Below are 20,107 nucleotides of genomic sequence, written 5' to 3'. Positions count from 1 at the left end.
AGTCAGTGAAATAGGCTGGAATCCACCTTACTTTGGTATTTAAGGAGTAATACAATACTGAATGTGACTTTCCAAAAATACGTGGGAAGGAGCCGGTTCAAGTATTCATCCTGGACCTTAGTATTTTCTTAAATCATTATGTTATAAAAACCAAACCCTCCATCCACAGAGGAACTTGTGGGCACTTACGGTATTTCTATTTGTAGATTATTCTGTTTTGAAAACAAAGAGGTATCCAGACTTTTCCAAGCAGACAGCAGTTCTGGGACATTCCTGGAAGCAAAGATCCTATTGTGAATCTGATCTATAACAAGCTGTACATCAGATTCTTTGCTATATAGAGAAACGTGTTTCTCTTTTTTTTCTCTTGGCAGTTCTAAATTTGCCACTTTCACTTTTGCCCCAAAACACAGTGCTGCAAAGCATTCCAACAGATCATCTACTACTTTAAAGAAAAGATACATGTTCAGCCTAGCAGAACTTCTTTACTTCTTGCATTGAGCAGGGGATTATTAATACAAGTATCAGAAAAGAAGTCTGTTTATTTTACTGTGCTCACCTCTACAGAAGCAGACAGACTAGAAAAAAAATACTGAGGCCTATATCTCTCTCCAGACAAGTCTGTTACACAGAGCTGTTCAGGACAACATCTGACATTTGGCTAGAAAAATTACATGCAGACACACATCCAACCATAACAACAGTTTAATGATCTTTTTTAATTATACAAAAGTCCCACCCCAATTATTCAAACATTAACAACTGATCCACTTGATACAAAACCAATTCGTCCAGGCAAAACAGTAATGTCCCATTCATTTTTAATTAAAGATTATCATTGACAATCATAGTATGGATGGATTTGACTAATTATTATTCTAACTGGTGTTTTGTCCTGGGCAAATCTCTCCACACCTTGGCTACGCCACAGTGCACTTCCAGTACACACGTGTAAAGCTGTCTACAGGAGCCCTTTAGAAACAAACAGTACTGCTTAGTTTCAGCTGTCATGAGTTAAACAACATTGAAATCACATGTAAATCATCAAGGACATTCAAAATGTCAGATGTGAAGCCTGTGTGACAAGAGGTGATTCCAAATAACTTTGTCCCCAACCTACACACTACACAGAAGGTGCCTTGAAGGACCCAGAAAACAACATGGAGGCACCAGGCCATTCCACGAGTTCCTGCCATGCCCTTCCAGACTAGCACCTACCCTTCCCTTGCCCTGCTGAATCATGTTCTTAGGCAGCCAAGTGCATCAGCAACCCAGGCTGTCTTCACATCTTCTCTCAATCAGTCATCAGGCTCCACATCACTTAACTCTTCTGTAACATTCAGAACCAGACTTCCTTTACAGCAAACTGATACAAACAACATCTTTCTGACTACTGTCATGAACATGAAAATGCTGCAGAATGCACCTGGCTCAGAGACCATGTTCTGGGAGCCAGGTAACCTCAGCAGAGGAACAAATCTGGAGTCATAATCATTTGTTGCTTCCACTGGAAAACCTTTTAGGAACATGGGCTTTGTAGTGCTTGGGAGGCAGAGCTGTGAGCCTGGTAGTTTGAACATTGATCATAAAGTAAGGCAGGGGACTAATCCCTTTCTAGCTGTTGTGACTGCTCAGTGATTAAGTGTTATTCTACCCTCATTAACTAACACTGAGAAATGAAAACAGTGCTGCCTGCTCTCAGCTCTTCTCCAGCCCATTTACTGTGTATAATATACAGATTGGTCTCTTCGTGTTTATTCTGGGGAAGAAGGAGGTAGGTCACGTTCATGAACCACCCCTGAATCCTCACTGTCAGCTTCAGTAGCTAAAATGAAGAATAGAAAAATGTCAGAGTTAAACAAAGAACCCAAAACCCCAAACCCTGTTTCAGTTCTTGTTACACCTGGAATCAATCACATTTCCACATTTGAAGCTGCACTGGAATAGAAGTATGAGGCAGACACTTCTGCCCACTTACCCACAGTGAACCTGTGCCATGCCTTTTTAACACTCTGTGAATTCTCAAAGGCCTTGACAGACTGATTCATAGCCCCTTTTTCAAATTCAACTAGGGAATTTCATTTTATAAAGTATTTACTTGCCAATTTGCATGAAAAGCTCCCTCATCTCCTCACAGGCAAGTTGGGTTTTGGTTTTCTGTGGCTTGCTCTTTTAGAAAACCAACCATTTGCAATCAGTCTACCATCAGATGCTTTACTGGCTGTTTTACTGGACATACCCTGTGTTTGTCAAATCTCTGTAACATGACCAGTCAATACTGCATGAAATTGTGTAACAACATGGTCTATACTTCACACCACCCCTGCCCTCATATTAACTCAAATCCTTCAGGAAGCAGCTTCTAGCCTAGGAACGGCATTTTCAGGTAAGCCTTCAGGTTTTTTTATTTTTTATTTGTCTTCATCTGAGATTTCCTTTCAGGCAGAGATCACAGACATTTCTCCTCACCAGCTGTCACCCTGGTAGGGCTTTCTATATCCATTTTCCTGCAAGAGTTTTCCAGAAAGCCCATTTCACCTCAGTTCTGGAGGCTTCTGGAGAAAGGATGTTCCCAAGTTTAACTGCAGGTTGGAGCCAGTTCCATTTTGGAAAAAAAAGACATTATGCAATCCTAACACATCCTTATGCACTACACATTACAGCTTTTCTCTTTTTTCAAGCATCTTGAATTCCAGAAAGAATTATTCGTTTCACTCTTCCCTTTACATCTGCATCTTCTGCTGCCAGACTGTTTTGTATGACCTCATGCAGAATTATCCCCCCTCACTGGGTTACAATTGCAAATTCCTACATATCCTGGAGCACAAATGCTATGCAGTAGAATTAATTTCTACTTTCTCCATAGCACGAAGGAAACTGGATTGTTCTCTGAGCAACACAATCCATGATGCATTGTTTCCTATGGCACTGCGCCTGGGCTGTGATTTCCCTGGTGTGTGTTAAGGGCTGAGGTCATTAGATGGCATTTTGCTCCCTGGGGGAGGCTGCTCTCCTGGTGTTTCTTTAACCAGTTGCCTGTTGTCATCAATTTTTGGCCAGTACAACTTCACTCTACCAATGCAGGACTGGATTTCCTCTGTTTCCCTCACGCAATACTGTAACTTCACTCCATGTCCCCCATGTTTGTGTGCTACTCCCAGTTCCTTCCTGTTCCCTCAGAGTCCAGCAGAAAAGCTACAGCTCCCTTCATGTTCTCTGCCACTGCAGCATCCCCCAGATTTTTGTCCCCTCCAAGCCACAAAGCCCAGTAATCCTCACACATACTTCCTGATTTGCAGGCTAGCCCTTGTTTTCCTCTCTTCCCCTCGAACTCAGCCCATATTATTTCACCTCTAGTGCACCAGTATCTCCTACGCACTGCCTTTATCAGTATCTTAAAATAACTTTACATTTCTACAATATCTATACACCCCCACACTGCCATATTCTCCATATTCCCATTGTCCACCACATCTCCTGCTTCCTTTTCTTTGGCCTTCCAGCCAGACAAGGAGCAGGGATGCCCCGAGTGTGTCCCCACTGCTGGGCTGACTGGCAGGCAGTTGCTTGTTGGCCCAGGGACACACACACCAGTCAAGGACTGAGTGCATGGTGACAGCCAGCCACACACCATGACACGGCTGCAAGCAAATGCTTTGGTGGGAGGCATCTGCTTCCCTTGCACACCAATATTGTGTAGGCATGTGATCACAACGATATGTTTGGCTGAAAATAGCTAATGGGTTGAAGAGTTATGAGAGGACTGACATTAACAGAAAATGAGGTTGCACGAGCCTTATGTTGTTGAGGAATCAGACCAGAAAAACCCCAACTTATATTTTGTCCCACATAACCACCATCAACATCTTTCCAGTTCAAATGAGATAATTATACTTCTCTTATTTCTCCTCCCTCTTGATTTTTCAGTGGGTGATTATTGTAATTTGTTTCATAAACAACTTAATTTTTTTATTCTCGTTCAAGAAGAGAAGTTGTATTTATTTATCATCATTTTTAAAAATCTAAAATAAAAAATAAATTTAAAACTAAACTGGCTATTTGCACATCCAGTATTAGTGGTTAATTCTCTGAGCAGCTCTACCCTCTTGTGGTCACAGCTAAGCTGCAGCCAGATGAAAAACTTGTGAATATAGTCACAAATATGTCCACATGTAGGCACAGTACATAACACAGACCTAAAACAGAGGGGCACAAAGACTTAATCTATGCCTGAAATTTAAAATCCTGTGGGAATTAAGAGATTTTGAAGATTCAATCCTTCTTTTCCAGCAATTAAAATCTAGGATTTTCAGATGAGCAAGAAATTTTGTATTAATTATGTTGTGTTAGTCCGCATTATTTTTTAACAATTTGTCTAAATTGAAATACAGCCAAATAATTTTTAAGATATGCCCTGCAAACTAGCTATGTAGAAAAATATTTGCTTTTTGAGAACATCAACAGATCATTTTCTGGAATATCTCTGTGTCCTGGGGCCTTTGACATCTGCCTGAGATTGAGGTGCCTGTCAGTTGGAAAACCCAAACATGTCAGGCTGTCTTTCCCTAGGTCAGCCTTTCCCAGAGCTGTACAATCTGTCACAGGATTCAGGACTTCAGGCCTGGCTTCATCACAGAGGTCAAAACTAGCTAGGATCAGGGTCTCTTGGGTTTCCATCTCTGTGGTTAGATACTGAAACCAGGTTAACAGTGAATCTCTCAGGGCTTATCTCATACTTCCTTACCATGTACTTCCTTGGTTGTTTCAGCCAGGATGTTCAGTGAAACTGGAGCTGGAATGTAATGAATCCCTGTCAGAAAACTTGGTGGGATGAACTGATGCAGAGGAGTGTAGTATCCTTGATGGAAATCTCCAGCTCCATCTGGAACCTGTGGAAACACGTGAAGCAGATCACCTTCCATCTAAAGACTGTCTCCAGGATGTATCTGCATGATCAGACCATTTCTGGGTTTTTGTCCATATGCTGCCATGTCAATGCACATACTGGCACGTGGGAAGTCTGTGCAGAGGGTAACATGCTGCAACTGAGGAGCAAGAACTTCTCAGACCATGTCACAGCAAAACTGACCTATTAAGTCCTTGTGACCTGTTCTGGGATCTCATTGGACTAGTTGGTTTAAACCAGGAGCAGCCATCCTCTTTCTCAGTAACCCCTAAAACATGCCAGGGAATTTCTATACAAGCATAATAAATCTATTACTTATCATCTTGAGGCAGATCACTCTACCTTAACATCAACTGATGAATTGTACTGAAAGGAGGTCAGATAATTAACATCAACATTTGCTGATGTTTTCTTCAGTGTAATGTATCAAAATGCCGTGAAGTAACTGATAAGCAGCGTGACTCTTCATGGTTACTTCAACAGAGAGAAGGCAGCTAAAATAAAGCAGTATTAGAAAGGGTGATTAAAAGTGTGCTACTCACCGATACAGTGGTTGCATTCCCTGGCACACAGTTGCCAGGAATGTGTCGGAATCCTCTCTGAAGGGATATCCCTGGAGGTGATGGTGCTTCCCCACTGCTTGACTCATTGATGGCAAATCCCAGGGAAAATGGGTGGTAAGGATATACCCCAGAACACCCAGGGTACACTTTCGGGATTTCTCTCTCAAGGTATTCTGGATTGACAGTGTATTCTGGAGGAAAAGCAGGGTGAGCTAGGAAACAATGAGAAAAGAACAAATAAAAATATCCATGTAATTTTATGCAGTTATGTAGAAGTAGCTGCAGGAGCAAATTCCACTCTCAGGAAAATCTGGTCCTTTGGTTTCATGTTTAGCTCCCCATGATTTTGTGATTTTTTTCAGGAACTAAGGAAAGGTACAGCAGACGACACTGTAGTGCAGTTATTCTGCATTCTTTTCTGCCTTGTGCACTGGAAAGTTTGTCCTTAGTAAAGCAGTGTCTGCAGAATCTTATTCTTTCAGTACATCAGCAGGAGCAAAACAACCTGCCTTAACTTTTGACTCTAGTGGCACTTAAAACAAAATTCCACAGAAACAGCAGAGTTCTAACTTTCGAGTTCTAATAATGGAGTCCTATCTGTCACTTTTTAAGTTAATTTACAGCACGCTCAGTTTTAGGGTCATACACAGGCAACTTCAGAAGCAGAAATCGGTTCACTTTTTATCTTGCATCTTGAATCTTACATGGCCTCTCCGAAGTCTTAAGAAAAGACGTAGAGTGGCTATTTGAATGTAAATACGGTCTTCTTCCTTGTCTGCCGGTCCTCCGATTGGTAGAGAAGGCAAAGAATTTCCTTTGAAAGTAAGTTTACTTCTGGAGTACTATAATTTGTGCCTAATCTTTTTTCTGAAGTTGGTCAGCAGGTTAAAAATGTTAAGGGAAGGACTGACAGACATCTGTGTAGCTACTGTCATCTATAAACAATTTTATTCCAAAACAAAGCAAAAAATGGGAAGTTATTGACAGTAATCTGTGGCGACTACAGATGTCCAAAACAAGTCCTTCCCCATGGCTTCTCAGGACAACATTTTGTCTTGCAGGCTGCCAACTCTCCAGAGACTCAGATTCATGACTACTGCAATCAGGAAGGATTTCTGTAACATTATTATATCAACAGAATAGAGTTACCATAATACATAGTAATAAACTAGACAAGTCACATGAAAGACTGTATTAAAGGAACCAATTTAAGAGATGACAGACCATACAACTGCTCCACCTGCAAAGTCTATGCCCTTCTCTTAAATACCAAATGCACTTTTACATCAAGTCATTCCAGCCAAATTTCGGTTTTGCTACAGGTATGAATTAAGGCCAAAGGTCTTTTTTTTTACACTGCTACCATAAAATGCTTTAGACAGCTGCAGCAGTACCTTCCCCATTTACCTGCCATCGCTGAGTTTTTTAGCATTTTTGTTATTGCAGTCTTGTGCCTGTGAGTTTATAAACAGTGCGACAGCACTCAGAGAAACATGTGGAGCAGACCCAGTTTGGTTGCACTCCCAGACTGATTTCCCTCTCAGTGAAAAGCCACTCGCTTAAGCTTCGAGCTCGCAAGCGGCGGCGAGGCCGAGCACGTTGTTCTCGCTCCGCGCTGCGGAGCTGCCCAGGGTCGTGATGATCCAACACGCCAGCCCGGTGCCCGCTGGGGAAAGAAAGCGGGACAGACAGAGGAGCGGCTCTCCGGGCAGCCGGAGCCTGAGGAATCAGCGAAGTGCACAAGTGGCAGCGTTTGATAGGGGAAAGAGGAGAACACAGGAAGATCTGGGAAGAGGCTTTACGGACAGGTCCTTACCGTCGTCCCTGAAGGGAGGTGGCGGCGGCCCCCAGCATGCCGTGCCCTTGCCGCCGCTGTCGGGCTGGGCGCCCTTCTTCCTCTCGTGGCTGCAGTGCTCGGGGGCACCGTCCTCCCGGCCTGCCGCCCCACGGCCTTCGCCCGACGGAACGGGCTCTGCGCCTGCCCTGGCTGGCGGCTCGGTCTCCTGCTGTCTCAGGGCTTTCTGGGCTGCCATGATCTTCTGCCGCTCGGTGATGAGCGAGCACTTCTCGCACAGGCACAGCTTCCAGCGGCAGTGCCCGGCGTGGCCTTTGACGGGCACCACGAAGCCGTGGTTGCGGCAACGGGAGCACTTGGGTGCTCGCAGTGCCTTCGCCGTGGCCTCGGCCGCCTCCATGGCACCGCAGCACCCGGGCGGATCCCCCGGCCAGGCTCCCCCCTGTCCTCTGGGCTGTTATATGGGGCCCGGGAAAGCCCACGGCAGCGAGTGGGGAACGCCCTCGCCCCGCTGCCTCCCTGCCCTGCGCCAGGCACGGCTCCCCCGGGCACCCCCTGCGGCTCTTTGGTGCGGGCGGGAGCCGAACCCCAGCCACGGGGGGCTGAGCCTGCAGGAGCTGCGGGGGGGACGGGCGCCACGGGCGGGTCATTGCCCAGTGCTGGTGCTCGTAGGGATCGGGGTTCGGATGGGCCCGGTGTGCACGGACAGGAATGCATGCGCTGTCTCTTACTGTAGTACCCTAAAATATAGCTTTCCCTTTTGGCACTTTAACATCTGCACCCACTTTCATACCCCTCATGCATTCGCTTTTAATATGCACAGAACTTCAGTCCCGTTTTGTTTCCAATTTGCAGCATGCTTCTCTTGATCAGGAGGAGTGACTGCCTCAGCAGAAAAAGAACACTTTTTTTTCATCATTCTGTTTTTCGAAAGAAGGTACTGAGATGAAGGTGGAAAGCATATGTCATTTCAAAGACCTGTCTCCTTTTCTCAAAATTCCTTATTCTCTGGAAACAAAGACTGGCTAACAATTAGAAATACAGGACTGCTCCAGTTCTAGTACTGCTTTAAAAGTACTTGTTATTTGTTACTGCTGGTAGCTGCAAACCCATAGTTTACACAGTAGCCCATTTCAGGAGAAAACTCCCCACTTTGCAACTTAAGGCACAATGCTGCTGAATTTTCTCACCTGTACAATAGTTGTTTTAAAATCTTAAGTTGGCAGTATCTTCTTCTATGTTAAAGAGAACACCATAAAAATTAATCACCAACTAGTGAAGCTTTCTACTAAGTTTCAAGAGAACCAGGTAACATCTATCTGCTTGCTCTGAAACAATTCTAACTGCAATGGAGTTAGTTTCGCAGAGACCCTTCCAGTGCGGCAAATACTCCTGCAAAACCTGGGTGCACCCTTCAACACTCGGGGGGTGAGGCCCCAGCAGAGCAGGCCCGTTAGGGATTTGGCAACAGTGTTGTTTGGCAACAGTCTTGTTTGCAGTGAGCAGCCAGCCCCTGCGTCCACCAAAGCTCAGCCGAGATTTCAGGCTTCTCACTTTGCAAAAGACCCATGTTATAAACATGTATTATAGTATTGGCTTCTCGCAAAGTATTAAAGTAGATATTATATAATGTTAGAAATGCTTTTTGCTGTGTGGATGTAGTTTTCTCTCGTTTTAGCAAGAATATTAGCAAGTGTGAGCAAGTAAGATAACCTCCAAGCGAGCAGAGGATGAGGCCCAAGGAGCTGCTGATCAACACTTTGTCCAGAGAACAAAAGGGCCCAAAGGCTACTCTGCCCGGAGAACGGGCGGCCAGGAGGGTCCGAGAGCCGCTATCACCGCTCTGCCCAGGGGGCAAAGAGGCCCAAAGCTGCAATCAGCCCTGACTGTCTGAGGAATTAAGAGATCCACCCTACCATCGACTCTTACCTAGCGGGCCCAACCCCAAGAAGCAAAAGAAATAAAACCGCAAGGCCGAAGACTACGCATGCTCTAAAAAGGCGGACCCAAGGAGTGGCCATGCAGATCAATTCCTAGAAAAGTTTTAATATGAATAGAGAACAGACAGTAAAAATGGTATAAAAAGGACTCACCTCAGGCATCAGGTGTGCTCTTGGCAGAGCGCCAAGGCACCCGGCCGTTATCCCTTTGCTTTATTTTATGTGTCTCTTATTGCCTTTATATTAAACTCTTTAAATTCTAACAGGAGAGTGAACCTCGTTTTTCACAACCCAGTAGGACTTTGCACCTAAGTCCTGCAGGTTTCCAGTAGGATTTTGCCTCCCGGGGAGATGTTTTGTTAGTGCAATACCGGCATTGGAGCCCGGACTTGCTCTTGAAAGCAATTCAGACCCAAATCCTCAAATGGACTCAATCCCTCGACCACTCAGCGCCAATCCCAGCCTGCAGATTTCTCTATTCCAGTCGCAGACGGAGCCCTCGGCAGCTGCTCTTTGGGAGGGCTCTTAGCCGTGCCTTTGCACCCATGCAGTCAGGGATCCTGTGCCCACTCTCAGGGGAGTGCCAGCAGCTCCTTGTACCCACTTGGAGCCAGTTTTTCCGAGATGGCTTCCAAAGCTTGGTGTGGAGAGCCAGCTTCATGTGCATGGGCATGTGTGTGTTACCATTTCTTCCCAGTTCAGTAAGGCACTTGCTTGATGTGCCTTCAATAGAAGCTGTTCTTCAGTGCAATCTTGAAGTGCTGATTGCCTGTGCCAAGGCCTTGATCTTCCCATACTCATTCTAAACATTGACTGTGTATTAAAATATAGACAGATAAAATATTCCTAATTTTATGCTCCATATTTTTACTGTACGCTGGGGATGTGCTAATTTAGCTGTAGAAGGAAAGAGGATGGATGACACATTCAAAAAAACTGTAATTATATCTTTTCATAGATACCCAATCTGTGTTCATTTGGATACTTGGAGCAGAGGGGGAGAAAGGTAGGCTACATGTATTTTCCCCAGTAATTTTCTCTTCTGAGTCACATAATACTATTCTTCAAGACATTTACTCAAATACACAGAAATTTATCTCTTCTCTTTCAAAAGTGGTGTACCAGCCATAGACTGTACCAGTTTCTCCACTAATTAAACCGTATCTTTCAATGTGGATTTTTCTTTTGAACAACTTTCACCTAAACATTCAGGATTTATTGTACTCTCCATATAGTTTATTTCAAACATAACTAGACTTGCTTTTTGTAGAAAAGTGAACATTTTACTTTGCTTGTGAGGTAAATCCTTATTTCTGCAGGCAGTTCAAAGAATTCTATTACTACAATCCTGTTATGTGTTTGTATATACATTTGAGTTAACCTAATCACGCACTGTAAGCAAGACCATAACAGAGAAAAGATAGAACAACTTCAAAATACATTTTTGGAATGAGGTGTAGACTTCTATGTGGATGCAGCTTCATGTCTATTATAATTTTCTTCTTTGTTCATATTTGAAAGAAAATGAGGGACAATAAAGACTCTTTTCTTTAAAACTTAGTTTTCTCTAGCATTTTATGTAGCATATGGTGGGAGCGGAACATAAAGTGTGTAAAGAGTTGTGTATTAAAGTAGAATTTATAAGAATTATTATCTTGCCAAAATGAAAGGAAGGCAACCTGCTGACTTCATGTTACTGAAATCAATAGCAATAATATCTCTACTCCTTTCCAACTTCTGAATCATATAAAGTGTGTGGTTTTGGTATGCAGTTTGTTTTGTACATGAAACAGTGAGGAAAAACAATGGCTTAGCTAAAAGGGAACGAATCAAAAGACTGCCATAAAAGTGAATAGCAGAAAATTGGTGTTTGAGGTTTTTTCCTCTTTCTCAGACTTTCCAGCTAATATTCATACAGTAAATGGGTTTTTTTGGGAAGAAAATTGGTCTGACAATTCACAGAACAACAGCGACTTAATCAAGAAATTTGTTCAGTCTGAGATCTCCATTAATAAATATTTCCACACTTGGTTCGAAATACATTTTCTTACACATAAAAATCAAGAGTATCTTTCAAATTTTTAAGACATCACATATGAAGATAAAATCCTCTATTCAAAAATTATCTTTGTAGTTTGGAAGTGTCCGTTATGTACTTTCTTAAGTCATTACATAAAAATTGTTATAGCAGTGGTATTATCAACTCTTCTCCATTATAACTGTGTAGAACTGTGTTTACAGGTCAGTCAGGGCAGAATCAACATGTGGAGATTTACCTGCAGAGACAGAACTGCCCAAGAAGGACTCTCACCTTCACCTGTCCCAGAATATCATTTTAAGAAGTAGCATATTTAGCGTCCTTATACTTAGAAGCTCCTGATAAAAAATATGAAAGCATTTCAAACATCCTCTGGCTGACCTGCAGTACCAAATCCCCCTCTCGCTGCTGAGCTCACTGCAGCACGCATCCATCAGTGCTGCCACAGAACTGCAGGGCTCAGCTCTCTGCTGACAAGCTCACGAGGTTGTCTGATCCTGCCCAAAGCAAGCCTACATGACAATGAATGAACTTCAAGCCACTTCTGTACACTGTATTTTCCACTTTTCTAATCAGTGTGAAATTGTACTGTAGTAAACATCTTCTTTTTAATGTGAGGAAAAGTGCAGTATAGAAACAGTGCAATATGATTATACTTTATCTACCTTAACATTTGAAATGGCTGAAATGTGTTTGGGTTACACCTTTTTTAAACCTGGTCACAGTTAAATCATTTAAATTGAAATAAAAAGATTTAGCTTTTCAATTCTCTTTCAGCATCAATTTCTTCATTTTAAAATGTTGTCTTCTGTAATGCAAGCAGGAATCCCACTGAGGTGGGTTTTGTTGTTGTTGTTGTTGTATTTAAAACAGTTTTAACCAGAGCACAATTAGATGTTGACTTTCATCTGCTGTATCAAAAAGGTGAAACTCTATGCTGTGATCAGAGAAAATTGGATGGAGTTTATACCTATTTTTAAGTCTTAAAAGTGTATCAAAGTTATATAAGCACTTCTGGTTTCTTTAACAAACACAACTAAAATAAATCTTGAGTACTTAAAATTCAGTATCTTTTTAATATATAACAGTTCTTAAATATTAACAGCAGAGACTTTATTAGTAACGCTGCTGTTTGTTTGTAACAAGATCTTTATTTAAGAGAAAAGAAATAGTGATTAAACTGGAAACTCTGTGATCTGGTTATTTCATGAGTTCCAGAAGGGTGGGGTGGGGTGGACCTGGAGAGAAATCAACCCCAGCAAGGAAACCAAACACATAGCAGTTCTTATTCTGCATCAATACACCTCTCATATAAGCAGGAAATAAAATGCATCAAGGGGAAAAGAGTGAGACAGACATAAATACACCTACACGGATGCTTTCTCCAAATAAGTGATAGAGTGTTTAAAGATCCCTATCTAGAAAAAAATAGATCCATGGCAAAAAACTCCTGTGGGAGATGTTGAGTCAGGTTGCAATAAATAAGGATCACTGTATCATCAAAGTCTGATTGTTTGCTTGTATTTCCATGTCTAAGACAATAATTAACCCTTCCAAAGAAATCTTTTGTTTCTTTAGAAGGTCACCTTTGTTGGCATTAATAGAAAAAAGAGAAAACCCAAGGAATAGTCCACTCTGGTAGTGCTATGGCAGCTGCAGGCGTGCCTTTGTTACAGCACCATTTTACATCAGTAAGCTCCCAAATTTAGTGAGTTTTATCCTGGATACCACTAGGCTTGTCAATCAGTCTTCTGCCTAGAGAAATAAACACATTTCTAATCCAGAGTCCTCATTCTCCTTCCCCTCAGCTATAGTTCTTGTCATATTTTCTTAGATACAAAGAACAGAAAATCACATTTGAATTCTCCCAAACAGCAAAAAAAAGGATTTCATGCAGAAACAGTCACGCTCTCCACAGTAAGTACGTGGCCCGTTTAGAGTCATCTTTGCTTAGCACCTATTTTGTGCTGAAATTGTCATATTCCCTTGTCAGCAAGCCTAAAGCAATGCTAATAGATGGAAAAGGCAGGAGACAGCTGAAAGACCACTACAAACATCAAGTGTACTTGCTGTGGGCAGGATTCCATTTGTGATTGTCAACACTGGTACATATCCCACATTTTCTAAATGCATTTCTCCACCTCACATCTGAATTAGATTTCAGAATATCTGAAGTAACTTAAACAATGCAGAATAAATAATGCCATCTGTTTGCCATAATTTCTTCCTCTTCAGCCTGGACCCTTTGCAGATACTTCAGTGAAGCCAATAAAAATGAAATAGTGACCAAATAGTGGTTACTTACCAGCATAGAATGAGAGACTATCATCAAAATGTTTACCTTGGAGACAGAACAGACAAGACTAGTGATGATTAATCTCTGGCATGCATGCTAAAATTGATTTCTGGTATTCACACCAGTAGAACATCATCTGGTCTTTGAGGATGATTCTGGGAATTGATAGACTCCCAGTGAGATGATAAAGCTTCTTGCCGGCTCCTTAACCCTGTATGTCAGAGAGAAATTGTGGTTTGTAGCGGGGAAGAGAATACAAGCACCAGCAGTGATGAGTTTGCATTAGCTCTTTCCATCCAGGTATACTGAAGGAGGCTGTTTAAGAAGCATTCCTTCTCTTTGTTATTTCCATACATTTTTTCTATAGACAATGACAACATAATCTTTCCAATTTAGTAGAACCTTCTAGGTAATATATACAGTATATGTACATATATTTGACGTATATATTCTCAGGAGAGGACTTCCACAAATATGAACATAAAAAGATAAGTCTGCCTGTCTCCAGACTGAGGGAGTAAAGCTCTCCTGCCCTGACACACTTACGTCCTTGCTGTGTTAAGACAACTTACACTTCTCTCTTTCCAACATGGAATGTGTTGGTGAGCTACCTCAGCTGGCTCCTGGAACTTCAAAGTCCACTAACACAATGTAGAAAGTAAACTGTAGAATAGAAAATAAAACCAATGCATTGATAGGGCATCATCCTCTTTTCTACATCCTTGATGCAGCAAATTAAAAAAGAAGTCCACTTATTCAACAGGGGACAGCAAATCACCTGTGGCAGCAGAGATATGGACAAAGAAGACATGAAAGTAGCAGACAGCTGACCAGCAGCTATGACAGATATAATGATAAACATGCGCTGGTGTGAAGCCATAGTAAAGTATTTTCATTGCAGAAACAAGAGGGAAAGCAAAGAGGCACATTTTCTTGGCATTTCATACTTTGTGATCATGAAATCAGACTTTCATCACAACAAATGTAAGTATTTGGAAGATTAGTTATTATGAAGGATAGAAATAACAGAATCACTCAATAGGTTGTTAGTAGTATTTCCTTCAAATCTAAACCAAAACTGATTCTAAGTCAGGAAAGTTTCGTTTGATCAATTCCAGAAAACAAATAGAAAAAGACACCAAATCATCTCTTCAATTTCCCTGGAGCTGTGGGACCCAACTGTCACAAAATGTTGCCTGTAGCTGCAGGGTCGTGATGTTGGAAAGATTGACCTCCACAGCAGTGGCTGCTGCAGGCAGTCCCTTGCTTAGCTCTTTCCTGGGCAGCAGCCTGTTCCCCTGGGCGACTGCTCCGCTCCCAGCCCTGGCCCCTGCAGAGCCCTGTGCTTAGGGCAGCCATGGCAGCCCTCAACGCACCCTGGCTGCCCAGAGCAGCGGGAGGGGGAGAAAGGGCAGCCGAGGGCCCCACTGCAGAGCACGCGGCCTTCACCCATCCAGAGCACTGCTGTGAGGAACCTCTCGGACTTCTGCTTCCCCAGCCTCTCCTGTGCATGTGAAATAACAGGAAATACAGGGTCAGCAGTGGTGTGAAGTCATGGTACCTGATGGTTGATGATGAGCAATGATCCCTCTTAAGGATTTCTAGTTTTGGCTGAACAGCAGCAGTTGTCTCTTTCTACATGTGTATTGTCATCTTTAAAATGACAGCGCCATCAAACACACACGTTTTTATTTAAAATGAAATACTGGAGGGTTGAAGTCTTATCAAAATCACGTATTTAAGCTGAGGACAGGAGCTGCATTTCTGGCAGGTGGAGTGGTACACCTGCTTTGTCATTCCAGTGCAATAACTGCAGGACAGGGAGTAGATTTCATGCCCAGTGTCCCATCCCTTGGGTGCACCGAGCTCTGCCTCAGCCATCCTCGGCCTCTACCACCAGAAATGTCCTTATTCCTGAAGGAGAGTTTGCTTTCAAAGCAGATTGAGCCCACAAATTTCACACTGTAATCAGTTTGCACACAACAGGACTGTTGTCTTAAGGTTTATTAGGATTCCAGTCCCTTAACATATGATGCCTGTTTTCCTTGGATAACGAATCTGAAAATGTTGACCTGGAACACACTGTTTTTCAATATTATAGTAAACTTCCTCACATATTTAATATAAGATTTATCTTTCAGTATTTAAAGGAATGAAAGCACTAATATGGCTACACATAATAAAGTTAATTCATATAGTCACATAATGATGAATGTTCCTGACTAAAGTGTGTTTCTACAAAGTTTATTGAAATCACATATTTACAGTATTTGTATTTTATTTTAGCATTCTTTACCTTATAACTCATACAAAACCAAACAAGTTTGGTATTTTTGAGCACACTGCATTCTTAAGGTTGAAGTGTTAATGATAGTGACTCTTTTGCAGAAATGTTCACAGAATATTTACTGGCAGGCACCCATAGATTTCCTGCTCTTTAATAGAAAACCTATACATGTCTGTACTGTACAAATCTGTACTGCATTTTAAGTTATTAACCAGAGGTAGAAGAGTAGATGTAATATATGCATCAATTAGACACAACATCTATCTTTTACAAAAATCACAAAAAAAAATTTCTTTAATAAAAGAATAAGACAACATCATAACTAAAATAAAATAGTTGTGTCTATTCTTGATTCAGACAAGTCTCAGTCAGTACACAGATCTTAATCTTCACTTTTCCCAAGTGTTATTTTTTATGTGTTACCCTTCTAAAAACAAATTGTTAAAAAGCAAAATAAAACCATCATTATCTGCAGGAAATCTTCTCTAAATGAGTTTCCCTTAGTGTAAAAAATAGAGATGATAAGGAATATTTGTGTTGGTAGTAAATAAAGTGTGATGTGGATCTTTTAGGGTGATTACACAGGGCCAATAATTAGGCAGCCATCCTTGCAAAATTACGTATTTTAGTGTTGATTTATTGGCCACGTTATCATGACATTGATCTATCCAGCAGTCTTGTGATTCAAAATGGTGAACTGGTGAATATTACAGATTTTTAATACCTTGATAACAAGTCTGGGGAAAGAAGATGAACTGTCTTCATTATCTCAGTAAGACAATCTTTCCCGTTTTACACCACTCTTTCACCTGTCCTAGCACTCAGACATGGAGAATAAGAATGAAGATTTGACATGAAATTTCAGGAATGTCTCATGCAGTTGTATTAATATTTTCATATACCTATTAGCAATACCAAACCTAGAAAATTTTAGGATTGTGTTCAGCTTTGCCACAGATGTCCTCACAGCAGTGACTCAAAGGTAGTCTGTTCAGCTAATGGATCTCTTCTGTGTTAGATTTCCATGTGCTGAGCTCTTGCTGTTGGTTTTTCATATATACATTATATGCTGTTAAATTTCATTCCATTTCTATTATTCCAGTTGTCACAGTATCTATTTCTTTCCTGTTTGAGCCTTTAATCCTCTTCTATGTTAGTAATATCTCTCAGTGTTTGCTCTCAGCAGAATTTCATTAGCATACTCTTTTCGTGTCAGTCATTACTGCAGATATTAAATAAGGCAGATTCCAGTATTGATCCTTTAAGAATTACAATAATATCTTCCCTTGAGACAACAATTCCTCTTCTAGCACAACCAAGGGGTTTTCCTGCTTTAGCATTTTATTCACAACTTTCTTTGCAGAAGCCTGATAAATCTTATCTGCATCACTTTCTACTGATTAAAGCAGTGGTTTTAATCAACAGAGATACATTCACTCAGCCTGCTTCACCTTTGGTAAACTTAGCTTGCATTTTGTCCTATTTTCCATTTTTTTTTCAACTTACATGGATGTTTTTCTTAAAGAAAAAAACTTCTAGATTCTTGAATATTGTTGAGGTCACTCTAATGTTTTCAGGTTATCCTTTTTTCCTCTTTCTGAAATCCTGGTTTGCTTTTCAGCAGTGCTCTACTACCAGTCAGCAGCTTTATTAAAAATTCTTGCTGCTGGACATGCAATTTCATGTGCCAGTCCTTTCAGAACCCAGGGGTAGAGATTATCCTGTCCTTCCAATTTCAGTGCTTTAAGCTCTTTTTTTTTTACTTCACATATGATAATTTCCATTTCGATATCCACATTCCATTTACATGTTACCTTTTTTTTTTTGTGGCTAGTTTTATCTTTAATTGCAAAGTCCCTGACAAACCAATTCTTATTAGGATTTATTTTCATAATAAAGGTCCTTTGATAAATCACATTTCTATGTTTGTATAGTTTGCCAAAATAAATTAAAACCCCATATTTTTAGGGTTTGTGGGCTTTTTTAGAACCAATTTTATATATAAAGTTTACTGTGAAAAGAAACAGTTACACATCCATGCATGTAATATTTCTGTGGCAATGTCACTACTATCAGACCATGCCTTGTTTAGAATACAAATACATTTGAAAATAACTTGATTTGTGAAGTGCAAATGGCAGAACTGAACAGCAAACACTGCAATGAAATGACTTGCAGGATTAGAGATTTGTTATCAGAGTATTTAATTCAGGAGCCTGCACTGCATCCTCTAAGCTCCACAGGACAGAGTAAGGTTTTTTGGGAATTACAGAACTTCACAGATGTATGAAGTTTGCATACTCTATACTTAATAACAAGGAAATAAGGAAAAATTGCATGACTATGTACCTGGCAGAAATTACACATAGGTTTCGAAGTTATTAATTTTCTCAGTTTGAGCTCTGAGCAATTGTAGATGAAAAATGATGAAGCAAAGTGTCTCCCTTTTACACTGGTTTCCATGATAACAGTGGGGTTTACAGGGAGAAAAGCGTGAGAACAAAATGATGAAGAACAGAGTATGCGGTGAAGGAAGACAGAATAGAAATGGAGTACATGAGGAATAATTTAGAAAGAAAAAGTGCATCTGAGAAAAAAAATGAAAGAGAGGGCAGAAAAAACACTGGAGGCTATTTACAGAATTTACAGAATGAAGTGAAAATGAGAGATCTTATGCTCAGGATTTTCAGCCTGATTTAGATCAGTACTACAGTAGACAATTAATAAAAAAATAAAATTTATGTGGGGACCTGCAGGAAGAGGCAATTTATATTTTTAATTTCTTTATGCTCATAAGAAGACTTCCAGAATATAGGAATATATTGTTAATTAAATACATAAAAATAAGTTTAAAAAGGAAACAATAGACTTGTTGCTTAGAAAGAGCTCCCCTCTCTAGCTGGCAATCAGCAGTGGAATACTGTATAACAGTTCTGGTGCTGTGGATATGCAGTTTAGGCAGTGTTAAACCAGAAGAAAGGAGAAACAGGTTGATATCTATCTCTTTTCAGTAAAGACTATTGAAAACAAAAATGATTAAAGACAAAATCAGACCTTATGTATAATCATTTTAGACAATTATTAATCATAATGCAGAAGAGTCAGCTCTGACTTTTCAGTAGGGTAAAAAAAAGGCTCTACTAAATTTAATGAAATTGCACTAAATTGATATCAGTACTGTCAAGAGAAACAAACAAACAAACAAAAAACTCATGAAAGAATCATACTAGTGTGCATTTCCAGCAGGGCAGAATCTGGCTCACAGATGTTCACGTGCAGGCAGATGGTGTTTGTATGTAATACATGTACAGACAGATAGTCAGGCATAAATAGTGACTGCTAAAAGCATTATTTCCTATAAGACTCAAAAGGAGAGTTTCACTATATACTCAGTTATTTTTTTTCTAAACTTTGGTGCTCCACTAAATCTTTTCATGTACCAGAGTGACTTGACTGCAAAGACAAGGAACATCCCCAACTGTGGCATTTTCCGAAAGAAAAAATGTTGCTGTGTAAACCTGGAAGTGGGGCACAGATTATGTGGAAATTTTAGTCAAAATACTGTGAAGGAAACCACAAGGGCAGTTGACTCCTCAAATTCAGCCCCTCAAACTCACCAGGGGAAAGCAGAGCTCCTGCTGTTGATGTTGCAGCTTTGCAGCCCGGGTGCCCTCACTATTCACTGTTCCTTCTGTCTGCACAGTGAAAGCCTGGATTAAACAAATGCAGGAGTTCCATTTAAAGAGCGCGGCCCTGCAGCAGCGGAAAGCTCTGCCTCGGCCTCCCTCACGGCGCCGCTTCCCGCCCTGCAGCACAGCCGCCATTTTGCCGTGCAGATGGAGGTGTGAGGGCAGAGCACTCTCCCCTCACAGCCTTCAGCTGAGCCTCTCTGACTCTAGGGGCTGGTGTGCACCTCAGGGCAAGGCAAGGCACATTTTTATGGCAGTCGGCTTGCTCCTAGGCATGTTGGGGTTGCTCAGGTGTCTCTGCACACCTGCCAGCCCAGGTGCCTCAGCAGGACACTCCATGCACCTCAGCGGAGGGGCTGAGGTGGGGAAAAGGAACATGGTAACTGTCATTGTAGTACTAAGATGGCGCAAAGAACGACACGGATTCAGGATCAGGTTCAAAGGCCGAAAAATGACTATATTTAATTATATAATTCCGCTTATATAGCTTTGTTCCCAAGGGTGGCATAAAACCATTGAATGCTTGACCATCCACCTCCCAGAGGGATTGGCTGAACGGCGTAACATTCATTTCCAAAATATTTTTCCCAGTG

The 20,107-nt window shown here is 41.3% G+C and overlaps 1 protein-coding gene across 1 annotated transcript; it reads right to left on the bottom strand.

Annotated features, from left to right (window-relative positions):
• Window positions 1–687: 687 nt before the first annotated feature.
• On the bottom strand, window positions 688–19,649 carry DMRTB1 (DMRT like family B with proline rich C-terminal 1). Its single transcript, XM_048313000.1, has 5 exons — window positions 19,443–19,649; window positions 7,286–7,718; window positions 5,449–5,681; window positions 4,745–4,889; window positions 688–1,825 (listed from the first exon to the last, which is right to left on the bottom strand). The coding sequence occupies exons 1-5, from the start codon at window positions 19,647–19,649 to the stop codon at window positions 1,755–1,757; spliced, it is 1,089 nt and encodes a 362-aa protein (XP_048168957.1). The 3' UTR covers window positions 688–1,754.
• Between the last annotated feature and the right edge of the window lie 458 nt (window positions 19,650–20,107).

Source organism: Corvus hawaiiensis, chromosome 9 (assembly GCF_020740725.1).
Source record: "Corvus hawaiiensis isolate bCorHaw1 chromosome 9, bCorHaw1.pri.cur, whole genome shotgun sequence".
Taxonomy (NCBI): Eukaryota; Metazoa; Chordata; class Aves; order Passeriformes; family Corvidae; genus Corvus; species Corvus hawaiiensis.
The sequence above is the reverse complement of the archived record's forward strand: the minus strand, read 5'-3'. Positions and strand labels throughout refer to the sequence as shown.